The 12,049-nt window shown below is 42.9% G+C and overlaps 1 protein-coding gene across 7 annotated transcripts in view; it reads left to right on the plus strand.

Moving 5' to 3' along the window:
* CDON (cell adhesion associated, oncogene regulated) overlaps positions 1-12,049 on the plus strand; it is a 74,842-nt gene that overhangs the window by 36,358 nt on the left and 26,435 nt on the right. For all 7 annotated transcript variants that reach the window (XR_004974865.1, XR_004974866.1, XM_036353909.1 and 4 more), the window contains 5 exons: positions 532-675; positions 1,306-1,593; positions 2,820-3,089; positions 5,627-5,980; positions 10,819-11,105. Coding sequence is in view for 5 of the 7 variants with exons in the window: in XM_036353909.1 (XP_036209802.1) it covers positions 532-675; positions 1,306-1,593; positions 2,820-3,089; positions 5,627-5,980; positions 10,819-11,105 (1,343 nt within the window). In the remaining 2 variants the exon portion in view is untranslated. The remainder of the gene's footprint in view (positions 1-531; positions 676-1,305; positions 1,594-2,819; positions 3,090-5,626; positions 5,981-10,818; positions 11,106-12,049) is intronic.

A 12,049-nucleotide genomic window follows, 5' to 3' on the forward strand; every position in this document is an offset into this window, starting at 1 on the left:
AGCCTTGTGTCCTCCATGTTTTTGTTTGCTGGTTGGTTATCTGCCGCCTCCACTCAGCACTGGACTGTCAGCTGCATGAGTTCGGACCTTTGTCCTCTTTCTTCGTTGCTCTGTCACTTGTGCCTGGGCCATCGTTGGCAGGAAATAGGCACTCAATACCTGTTCGTTGAGGAAAACAAGGACTGAATAGCCATGACTGAACACCGGTGATCAGTGCTACAGGCGCAGGTTTGCCCAGGGTGGCGGTGTAGCTGGTCACTGAGTCTTTGTCTAACTGCTTCTCCTGCCTGTGTTCCCAACCAGTGATCTGTTGTCCAGTGTTTCCAGTGGGCTTGATTCTGTTACCCTAGTACTCCTGACCTTTTCTTTTCTGCCTTGACTTTTCCGTTCCTTCATTCAGGAATTCTCCTCAGTTGTGTATTTGCTGCTAGTCTTCTGTCTAAATTTAAAGCAGAACTATCAAAATTGATTCGTTTTCATTGGTATCCTTTGTAAAGAGAGAGGCCTAACTGCATTCCTTTCCTTCCTCAGAGAATTACTTAATCCTTCCATCAGGAAACCTTCAGATTTTGAACGTATCTGTAGAGGACAAGGGATCATATAAATGTGCAGCTTTTAATCCTGTCACACATGAATTAAAAGTCGAACCCATTGGCCAAAAGCTCCTTGTGAGTCGTAAGTATTTGGGAGCATATTGGTAATGAGGAAGAGTCCTTGGGAGCATTCCTCATTGGGAAATGAGAGTTCATTTTTCTTTCAGATCGTGTTTGTTTACCATAAGGAAATCTTATAAAAAATTAAATACATAAATGTATAATAGAATAGTATTGAACATGTTTTAATGATTATTAGAGGAGACTTTTGATTAAGATGACAGAGTGCAATACATGTAGAGAACTTTGCCCTTTGCTCAAAAAAAAAATGAATTATAGAGAAAATATAACTTGATATTAGTGGTGATCAAGTTTGTGGCTGTGAATTATGAAAAATAGGTATATATCCTTTTTCCTACCTGATTTTTAGCTTTCATGCCTAATTTTTACAATAAGGTGTTTCAGTTGAGGTAGCACCAATAGCCAAAGCTTAGTGAAGTAGTGGTTCCTGTCCTTCATTTCTAAACTGCTAATTTAGAAGTAGCCTGAGAGGATCACAAACTCTCTTCATTTTAATTCTCAACTACAAATGATTTAGCTACCAGATAGGACCTTGTCGTGTAAAGAAGAATAAATGGGAAGGTGGGAAAGCTCACAGAACTGCTAAGGAAGAGACAGGACGTGATAATTTTTTGTTTTCTCTTTTTTCCAGGCTCTTCTTCAGATGATTTTCACATTCTTCACCCCCGCCTTTCACAGGCATTATCTGTGCTTTCTCATAGTCCTATAACCCTGGAGTGTGTGGTGAGTGGGGTCCCAACTCCTCAAGTGCACTGGCTGAAGGACGGTCAGGACGCGGTGGCGGGAAGCAATTGGAGGAGGTTGTATTCTCATCTTGCCACAGATAGCATTGACCCAGTGGATGCTGGAAACTATTCCTGTATGGTGGGAAGCAATTCTGGAGACGTCAAGCACGTGACTTACATGGTTAATGTACTTGGTAAGACGCTACTTACTGAACTTTTTTCAAGTCAAGCTATTTTCCTGATCTAACTGATGTTTGAATGGAAGATCTATTCATGAACTATAAATGAAATGAGGCCTATCAGGAAACACCTACACCAGTAGACAGAATGAACTTCATTTTCCTAATGGACTCCTGAATTAGGGAGTATTTCTGGGTGTCACAGGACATTTCACCTGGACGTTCTTAGGAACCTCATCCCAGCCCGGTTACATAGCACAGAGCTTGTTTTTCTTAATGACATGGAGGAACGAGACTGGAATTCAGCAGGATGGAATATTCTGGGCTACTATCAGGTGTACTGTCCAGTAATAGTAACTAAGGCAGAGAACTGACTGGAAAATATCATCTCAAAAAGGAATCTATTTCATTCATTTTCCCTTTTGCAATGCTTTCACTGTATCTGGCTCATAGAATTAGCATTAGTTTTATCTACATTTCTATATCTACTCTTTATCTCAAAGCTGTTCCTTTCTCTCAGCTACCTGTCTCTCTGTCATGTGTAGTAGCAGAAAGGTTTGCCTTTATAAAAGCAGGTTTTCATGAAAACCAGAAAAAATAGATAGTAAATGGTTTCATACTTAATACAGTTTTTGTAAACCTGTGCGAGTGTAATTGCAACAGTGGCCTGATGTAGGTTACACTGGAATTAATGTAAGTGTATGGCGAATGGGCTTTAAGGTTTAATGATCGTTAGGACTAGATTAATATGCCTAATCATTTAATTTGGGCATATATTACAAATGTCAGTGCATGATTTACTTTGTTTAGGTAAAAACTCACTTGATGGATATTAAAGGAAGTTTTTTGGCCAGTATACACCTAAGAATTGGCTATAAAAAGAATTTAACTTCTGAATAAGAGTTTTTCTGTTTTGGCTCTTATTTGAAATCTAGGGAAACTATTATTTTATTTCAAACAAATCACCTGAAACTAATGCTAAGAGAAGCCCCAAATTAGAAACTTTATGTGTATGTGTGTGTGTTGAGGGAGTTAAGTGGGTGGAGAGAGCTATAAAAAGAGATTATAACATATTAGTAACATATGGTTTACCCTATGAAAGGAAAGTTAAAATACATTTCTAATTTTTTTCTTGACCACAGCAGATGGGAGAATGTGAATAAACAATCCAGTTTGGTTTTAACTAGTTATTGGTGGGGAAGATTTTATCTGACTCGTGTGATAATTTGTTTTGTTTTCAGAACATGCTTCCATTTCTAAAGGACTGCAGGATCAGACTGTGTCTCTGGGGGCCACAGTGCAATTTACCTGTGAGGTTCGTGGGAACCCATCCCCCAACCGTACCTGGTTTCATAATGCACAGCCCATACCTCCTTCCCCACGACATCTAACTGCAGAAAATGGATTGAAAATCAGTGGTGTTACCATGGAAGACTCTGGCCTGTATCAGTGTGTCGCGGATAATGGGATTGGATTTATGCAGTCTACTGGGAGACTTGACATTCAAAAAGGTAGTGTTTCGTCATGTGATTAATTATAGAAAATTCTACTTTTCAGACAAGTTTTTGTTATGGTTGAAATTTAACTAAAGGGAATGATCCCATCACCATCACAGAACTCCTCCATGTTCCCTGGTCCTTCCTAGTTGCAGATAGGCATGTCCATGAAGCAGCCTTATTTAATCAGCTCATTAACAATTTTTAAAAAAAATATTTTTCAACAGATCTTTCCAAGGTCTTTCTGTAGATTCTTGCAATTTCAATTAAAATTCTAACAGAATATTTTGAGGGCTTTGACAAGCTGATCCTAAAATTTATATGGATGATCAAAGGCCCAAGAATAGATAAGGCATTCTTAAAAAAGAAAAAAATGTGGGGTCCTTGCCTCACCAGATTTTAGAACATATTCCAAAATCTGGAGCAATTAAGACAGTTGTATTGATGCAGGAACAGAAAAATAGACTCTTGGAACGAGGCAGAGATCTTCAAAAAGACACTTGCACTAAGGACTTGACTTAAGTGGCTTTGCAGAGCACCCGGGGGAGGGAGGGGAGAGGACCTCCAGGTCAAGTTTTGATGTGAAATAATTGGCTGTCCAAGTGGAGAAAAAGAAGGAAGTAAATCTCTAACTCATCTTGTATCCAAAGAAATTCCCAGTGGGTTAAAGATCTATACACTAGTAGAAAGGCAAAATGGCAAAGTTTTTGAAGAAATCGTAGAAGAATATCTATATGATCTCAGTAAAACTTTTTAACAAGATATTTTAGGCTAATTTTTAAAAGATTGATGACTATTGAAATTAAAATATCCTAGTCATTAAAAGATACCATGAAAAATGAAAAGAAGCTGGGAGAAGATACCAGTAACATAGTAACTAACAAAAGAACAGTATGTGGTATATGCAGAGAACTCTGAACCATTGCAAAAAAGATAAATGATCCAGTAGAAGAATGGACAAAAGACATTTCACTAAGGAAAAATATGTGACACATAAACACGTGAAAAGATATTCAGCGTCGTTAGTGCTCAGGGAAACGCAGGTTATGACTAGTGAGATGTAGCATTTAACACATAAGAGATTCAGAGATCTGATAGTACCCAAGTCAGAGATCTGATAGTGGCAAATGTTGATTGGTTTCTCAAATGCAGGGAGTTGGACTAGAGAAAGAGAAAGATATGCTGGAGAAAATGTCATTTGTCACCAGTATTCCATTGTAGGCATACTTAAAAATAGTCCCAAGGCCCTAACTGATTCGGCTCAGTGGATAGAGTGTTGGCCTGTGCACTGAAGGGTCCGGGTTCAATTCTGTTCAAGGGCACATGCCCGGGTTGCTGGCTCGATCCCTAGTGGGGTTGTGCAGGAGGCAGCTGATCAATGATTCTCTCTCATCATTGATGTTTCTATCTCTCTCTCCCTTCCTCTCTGAAATCAATAAAAATATATTTTAAAAAAGAAAAAAATAGTCCTGAGAATACTGGGGACCAAAAGCAAAGAGTTGGTGCCACTTTTAGAAACAAAAATGTTCATGATATGGTAGAAAGCATGTTTATCAACTTGTACTCAGAACAGAGTTTTCTCCCAAGCTTTTGTTTTTAAAATCCTCATCCCAGGATATGTTTTCATTGATTTTTTTAGAGAGAAGAAGGGAGAGAGTCAGAGAGAAAGAGAAAGATTGATGTGAGAAAGAAACATTAAGCAGTTGCCTTCCGCACTTCCCTGACCAGGGATAGAATCTGCAACCTTTTGGTGTATGGAAGAATGCTCCAACCAACTAAGGCACCTGGTCAGGGTTCACAGGATTTTTATAATCAGACTAGAAGCCTGATACAGGAAATTTGTGCAAGAGTAGGCCTGCCTTCCTCCAGCTACCAGCACTGGCTTCCCTCTGGCACCCGGGACCCGGGCTTCCCTCACAGCCCTGGCTTCGTCCTGAAGGTTGTCTGGAAGGATGTCCGGTCTAATGAGCATATTACACTTTTATTATTATAGATTGCCTAATCCTATCTCCCACTACCAGAAATTGACTATTTTCATGAAGGAATAGTTTTTTACCACTTTACACCTTTTTCATGTTAAAGTCTGAGGTTTTGGCTTCACATGGTCTATATTTTTAGTGGTCACGTGTGTATAGGATACCTATTGGAAAGCTCTCTGCATATTATATGCATTCCTTTCTTTCTGAAGGACAGGAAATATGTGTAGGAAATGTGTGGGACCCGACAACTATGAAAAATCCCACTTTTTATTGATGCTTTACTTGGTGCAGGTTGAGAAGAGAACTAACCAGGGAATTGTCTTTGTTCCAATCATTACTATCCTGACTGTATCACTACTTGTGTATGACATTGCAAACACTATTTCAGTGAATGATCGTGTTCTTCACACTGTTCTGCATGTAAAACACTGTTTAGAAACATTTATAAAAGAGATGTTTCTGACTGCCATTTGCTCACGACATTGAGAACTTTTACACAATAGGATGGAATTATTTTGCACTGGGATACTATAATGTTCTTAATTTTTTGTATGTGAATGGCTTTTTTAACAGACAGTGGACTCAAGCCAGTAATAATTACAGCCCCAGCAAGCACAAAGGTGGCAGCTGGAGACTTTGTGACTTTGTCCTGTAATGCCACCGGAGTGCCAGTTCCAGTCATGCGCTGGTATGACAGACATGGATTGATAACCAGCCACCCGTCTCAAGTCCTTAAATCGAAATCCCGAAAGTCGCACTTGCTAAGACCCGGGGGCTTTGACGCAGAGCCTGTCTACCTCGTCATGTCCCGAGGTGGCTCCAGCTCACTGTACATCCAGGCCGTCGCTCAGGAGCATGCTGGGAAGTACACCTGCGAAGCCACGAATGAGCATGGCTCCACGCAGTCGGAAGCTGTCCTCACAGTGGGTGAGTTGCCATTGGTGTTTTCTTTTCCAGGTGAATATTTGATAATAGGAGATAAGGTACTTTAAAGTGGTAGTTTAATGAATCCAGCAATCTCTAAAGATAGATTTTCCCCTGATGACAGTGATATGTAGAATGGTAGTTTTTGATATTTGGCCTTAACATGAACTGGCTGAACTTTGGTCTCCATTTCTGATGTGTTTGCTAAGCTTGTAGTTGTCATATGGAAGCTCCAGATATGACCTGTGGGGGAGGAACAAATTTCTCTCTATCCTCAAGGCTGGTCTAATCATCAAATAGATAGGAGACAGATTAGCAAGAGAAAAGAATCAAATTTAATACATACATGTGTATGGGAACCCCACATACATGAGAGAGCCAGAGACCCCGCATGCAGGGGAGGTTCCGAGATAGAAAGGGAACATAGGTACATAGGACATGGCAGGTGATAAGAAGAGCAGACCTTTAATAAACCCAAGATTGTCCTGCCCTGTAGGTAGTCAGAAGAGGTTGTCTCTGCTCATCCCTCCTGGGCAAGGCCTCTGATAAAATTCTTCCAGGTAGTGAGGCAGGGGCAGAGGTTTCTCGAGAGCCTGCAGCTACCGTTGCCTTTAGCTCAAAACAGTCTGCATGCCACTGAGCACACTGTGGGGAGACTCATTCTAGACCCCACAGACCTCTTTTCGTGATGAATGCGTCTGGTTTTCTAAGCTACTGAAAGTGCCGTTGCAGACATTCTTAAGGTGAGCCCTTGATCAGAACAGCACCCACCGTCTGAAGGGTTGGCTTTCATAAAGCAAGTGTAGTCCTGGTACTCTCAAACGATGCCTGCCTGTGTGTTCCCCCATCTTACTCGTTCTTTTTCTAATGGGGTGTATAATATTAATTCTGTATATTTTACTGATTTTTTTTTTTTTTTGGTGGTGACTTAACATCTAGTTTTTGAAGTACTGGTAATAGAATATCAATATTATTAAAATAAATTTAAATTTGACTAAATTCAAATTCAAACCTTACATCAGTAGGTATTTAAATTTTTAAAATTTCATTTATTGATTTGAGAGAGAGAGAGAGGAAGGGGGAGAGTGAGCGAGCGTTCATTGGTTGCTTGTATGTGGCTCTGTCTGGAGATGGAACCCACAACCTTGGTGTATTGGGACAACGCTCTAACCAACTGAGCTACCCAGCCAGGGTCCTCAGTATATATTTAGAGCAGCACTCCCAGCAGGTAGTCAGTTGAGTGGAGATTGTCACCATATTTCTCATGTGAGAGTAAGACGATCACAGAGCAGTGCTGCCCTGACTCTTGGACCCGAGGTTCCTGCCCTGGGCCTCTGCTTTAGTGGTCTTTCTTCTGCCTGGGTCCTCGGGTCCTCAGGCCCCACAGGTCAGAGGCCATGGGGTCAAGGGGCTGCTTACCCAGAAATTGGTGCCCTGTTTCTCCTGTACAACAGGCCTGGGCTTCAGAATTTCCTGCTTTAATTAGTGAACAGTCTGATTCCACGCAGGTCTTTCCCCTGGTCCATCCACCAGAGTGTAGGCCACACCACCAGTGTGCCGGTCCCGTACACCAGGGGAGTGGCCCGGGGTGTGAGGTCCCTTGCACCAGGGGAGTGGCCAGGGGTGTGAGGTCCCTTGCACCAGGTGAGTGGCCAGGGGTGTGAGGTCCCTTGCACCAGGGGAGTGGCCCTGGGTGTGAGGGCCCTTGCACCAGGGGAGTGGCCCAGGGTGTGAGGTCCCTTGCACCAGGGGAGTGGCCCCGGGGTGTGAGGTCCCTTGCACCAGGGGAGTGGCCCCGGGGTGTGAGGTCCCTTGCACCAGGGGAGTGGCCAGTGGTGTGCAGGTCCTTGCACCAGGGGAGTGGCCCGGGGTGTGAGGTCCCTTGCACCAGGGGAGTGGCCCCGGGGTGTGAGGTCCCTTGCACCAGGGGAGTGGCCAGTGGTGTGCAGGTTCCTTGCACCAGGGGAGTGGCCAGGGGCTGGTCGTCTGCATAGGAGTGATAGTGAGGTAGATAGAGGGTGGATGCGCCCTGTCTTTCCATTTGCATGTACGCAAGGTCCCTAGCTCTGGGTGAGGCTGGAGGTGGAAAGAGAGGGGAAGGCCAGGGACTCCATTGCCACTTTGTGCTCCTCACTGCATGCATGCAGAGGCGGGGATGGTGTGAGTGTAAGCTCGCAGGCTGTGTGAGGCTGGCTCTGCCACGCAGGAGCTTTGTACCCGGGGCAAGTTACTGAACTCGTCTCTGCTTGTTTCCTCGCCTGTGGAACAGGTGTAGTGACATGCCCCACTCTTAGGGTCCATGTGAGCATTCAGGGAGTTAATAGGTGTAAAGTGCAAAGAATTGTGTCTAGTAACAGAAATCCTCCAATAAATACTGAGTGTTAGGGTATGGCTATTACCATCTACTTTTTATTCAATTATAATCACCCATGTGGTGATTAAGGAAGGAAGGAATAGTCACTGATTTTAGTACCTTTACAAATCCTCAAGTAAAGAAGGTGTTGAGTGCTGTCTAAGTGTATAAATATATATGAATATGCTATGTGTGTGTTTATGTATCGGTTCTGCTAAGCAAAAGTAAGAGTGTCTCTTCACAGAATTGTTAGCTGTAAGACAGGTGTAATGCAGGTGCTGTTTGGGGAGCATTTAGCTGAAGTGGTGGCTTTATGTAAATGTAGGGTAGAGGGAGCTGTAGAGGTCATAGCCATAGCTGTGAAACTAGATATTTCCTCTAAATGCCTCACTTTACATATGACCTGAAGCCCTTAAAAGATACATAAGCTGCCTTGTTTAGATTAGATCTTCTTAGACCTTTAAGATGGCCCTCTGCACGATTTTAACGTCTTGACAAATACCATTTTATGTATAGTAACGCCATCACCTACATCCTGCCTAAGTGGTCCTGCATTGCCTCTTTTACACGCTCTCTAATAATTATTGAGCTGCAGCTGAGTTCATTAATGCTCAGAACAGCACAGTCCGCCTCTTTCCACAGGAATCTGAGCCTTATTAAATGTCAGTGTTCTGACAGGCAAATTTACATTGTTTATTGTGAACAGGGGAGTAGGCCAGGTCAAAGAGAGAGAGGACGGTCTCCCCCAACCCCCTCCCCACACACACATCCCTGGTTTTTTTCTTTCCAGAGACCTTGAGTTTTGGGGTAGTGGATGTGCAGATATTTGTAGTGAGTTGTAGCTCTTCAAGACCCCTATGAGAGTTGGCCTGAGTTTCCTAGAGTGTTGGGTGGGGTTGCTGCCCTGAGTGGTCACAGTAGGAACAACTTTGACAGATATGGTTATAGTCCCTGTTTGATTAGTTTCAACTCAGTCATTAAATTCATTGCCATAGTTACAGTATTTAGAAAACCACAGTTTTATCCATCTGTTTTCCAGTGCAGAAAACCATTCCACCTTACAAAGTACTAGATATCTACTCTGGCATTTCACAGAGTTGCTCTGAAGATAAGTTGAAATAACATATATGAAAAAAATTTTGAAAGTACTGTTAAGGCTTATAAATTGTATCTAGTATCTGGTGAGGGCTCAAGTTATATGACTGGGATAGTAAATGAAGATTGGTTGAATCCTCTGGATAGAAGGGTATGGACAGTCGCATTGCATCCTGAGGAACAGAGTAGAACTTTGAGACACAGGCCGGATGGAGCACGCACTTTTTCTCACGCCTCTGTATAAACTGAGGCATGCGCTATTGAAACTCTCCTACAACCCAACACCACTTCCCTGTGGTAACCTGCCCAGAGGATCCGTGAAACTGCTATTGCTAAGAAGGTTTCTCCATACCGTGAGCCACAGCTAATCACCCCACTTGCTTGCGTCCGAATCTGCATTAGCAGGCACCAGATCCCACCCTTCCCATCAGCCCACGTTCTGACTCACTAGGTAAACATGGCCGTTCCAGGAGCAATATTTTGCAGTCTCAGTGAGCTTAATTAGTTTTCTCCTCTATTATTTTCTCATTAGCTTCTTGTGTTCTTTGATGGAGGATGCTCCTGGGACACCTTTTCTCTCTTTTAAACAAACAGAGAACTGACCTTACACTGTTAGTCCTGTTTTTCGTTGCTTCTCTACTAAACTGCAGGAGTTCTCCTAAAAACACACCCTCCTTTTACCAGAAATCTGACTTCACTGTGGAAAAGAAACTCCAGCGTTGTTTCCTGTGTTCCCTTCCTCCACAAAAGTAGTAAAGAAAAAAAAAAAAGGAGACTTTTTTGGATCAATATTAATTGCACTTTAGAGCAGTGGTCAGCAACCTGTGGTCCGCAGATCACTGGTGGTCTGTGAGGTCCGAAAGGTTGGCAACCGCTGCTTTAGAGAATCTGGGCTGTCAGTCCTTAAGTTGTCTCGTGCTGGCAATATATTTGTTTTAATATATTGCCCTGTCGCTTCTTCCTAGCAGCTCTACTAACATTCGTCTGCCAGCTGTTGTCACTTAATCCCTCAGAACCCTGATTTCTTCATCTGTAAAGTGGGAGTATTACTGTCTAAGAATGTTTTGAGAATTAAATAAGATTATGTTTGTTAATATCTGGCACCATGCTTGGTGCACAAGATGTGCTCAGCATCCTCTAAACCACTGACCTACTGCATCATATCATTGATTTTTCAAACAATTAATTTGCTCCTTCACGAATAAGTGGTAGCTACTGGAGGCCAGAGGTTTCCATGAATTCTGCATTGCATGTTACCGGCTCTACCTTTTAGGGCTCACGTTGTATCAGTGTGGGCAGGCAGCGAAGCCACTGTGTGGAAGACCCTGAGTCATGCATTTCTTCAAGCCGTCTCCCCTCTCCCTCCCTCTCTCCCTGCCCCCTTTCTCTGCAGTTCCTTTGGAAACAAATACAAAAGCAGGAGTCGTCACGTCTGCTGCCGCCCAGAGTGAGAAGAGAGAGGGCTCCGAAGCTGGGCTCGCGAGCTCGCTTCCAGTGAGGGAACATCTCAGCGCAGTGGGGTCACCGGCAGAGAAAAGCGCCAGCGGCGCCGCAGTGCCCGAGGCCCCCATCATCCTGAGCCCCCCGCAGACCCCCACGGCAGACACGTACAGCCTGCTCTGGAGGCCGGGGAAGGACGGCGGGCTGCCCGTCAACGCCTACTTCGTGAAGTATCGGAAGGTACTGTCTCCTCGGGCACCACCGCCTCCCCCGCACACTGTGTGTAGCATGTGCTTACGGCCTTGCCTTTGGGGGAGCGGCAGGAGAGGCGCTCCCGGAGACACATCCAGCGCACTCACCAGCTTATAAAGGAGAGAGAACGAGGCATGAACAGTTTCCCCAAAGTGGGCATTCTCAGGACCCCGTGACTTCTCAGCAGTTTTTATCAAACATTTTAACCTCTTGGGGATAAAGCGCTATAAACCACCTTTAGAAGTCATTCCCCCTTGTCTAACATAGTCACATACAGTTTATTTACCAAATAACGCATTTTCTTATTGAAAACCACTTTTTGAACAAAGTCCTCGGGCGTAATCTCTGATGAGCATTTGCATCTCAAGTGGTCTTCTTCATTGTATTGGAATCTCGTGTTGTTTGGTTACTTATCACAGTAAACTGTTGATTTTTCTAGATGTTTTCCCTCCAGAGGCTTATATTAAAGCAAAATTAAAAAGTCTCTTCTGTTTAGTGAGACTAGCAGATGAATGAAATGGGAAGAGAGACCCTCACACTTAAAAATCATTTTCTTTGTTCAAGATATTTGGTATCCATCTTTTAATAGTAATATTTTTAATATCTGGAAAAATTAGCATCATGAGATTTGAGCATTTCTTTACTTTCCTAACTGGATGATTCTAGATGCAGGAAGTGTTCTTAGCCACATGGAAACTCCCATATGAGATTGTCTCTTGTTTCCATTAATGAAGACATAATGGATTGGATCTCTTACGTTTATTTCATCCAGCACACATTGAACAGTGTCAAGAATGAAGCAAGAATGCTAGAAATATATGACCCATAATTATATAATCCATATATACACAAGCATACATATCCTACTTTATCATATTTATTATGTATAGTGTATGTTATCATTAGTACACATTATTAGATACTTTATTCTC

The sequence above is a fragment of the Myotis myotis genome, unplaced genomic scaffold (assembly GCF_014108235.1).
Source record: "Myotis myotis isolate mMyoMyo1 unplaced genomic scaffold, mMyoMyo1.p scaffold_m19_p_20, whole genome shotgun sequence".
NCBI lineage: Eukaryota > Metazoa > Chordata > Mammalia > Chiroptera > Vespertilionidae > Myotis > Myotis myotis.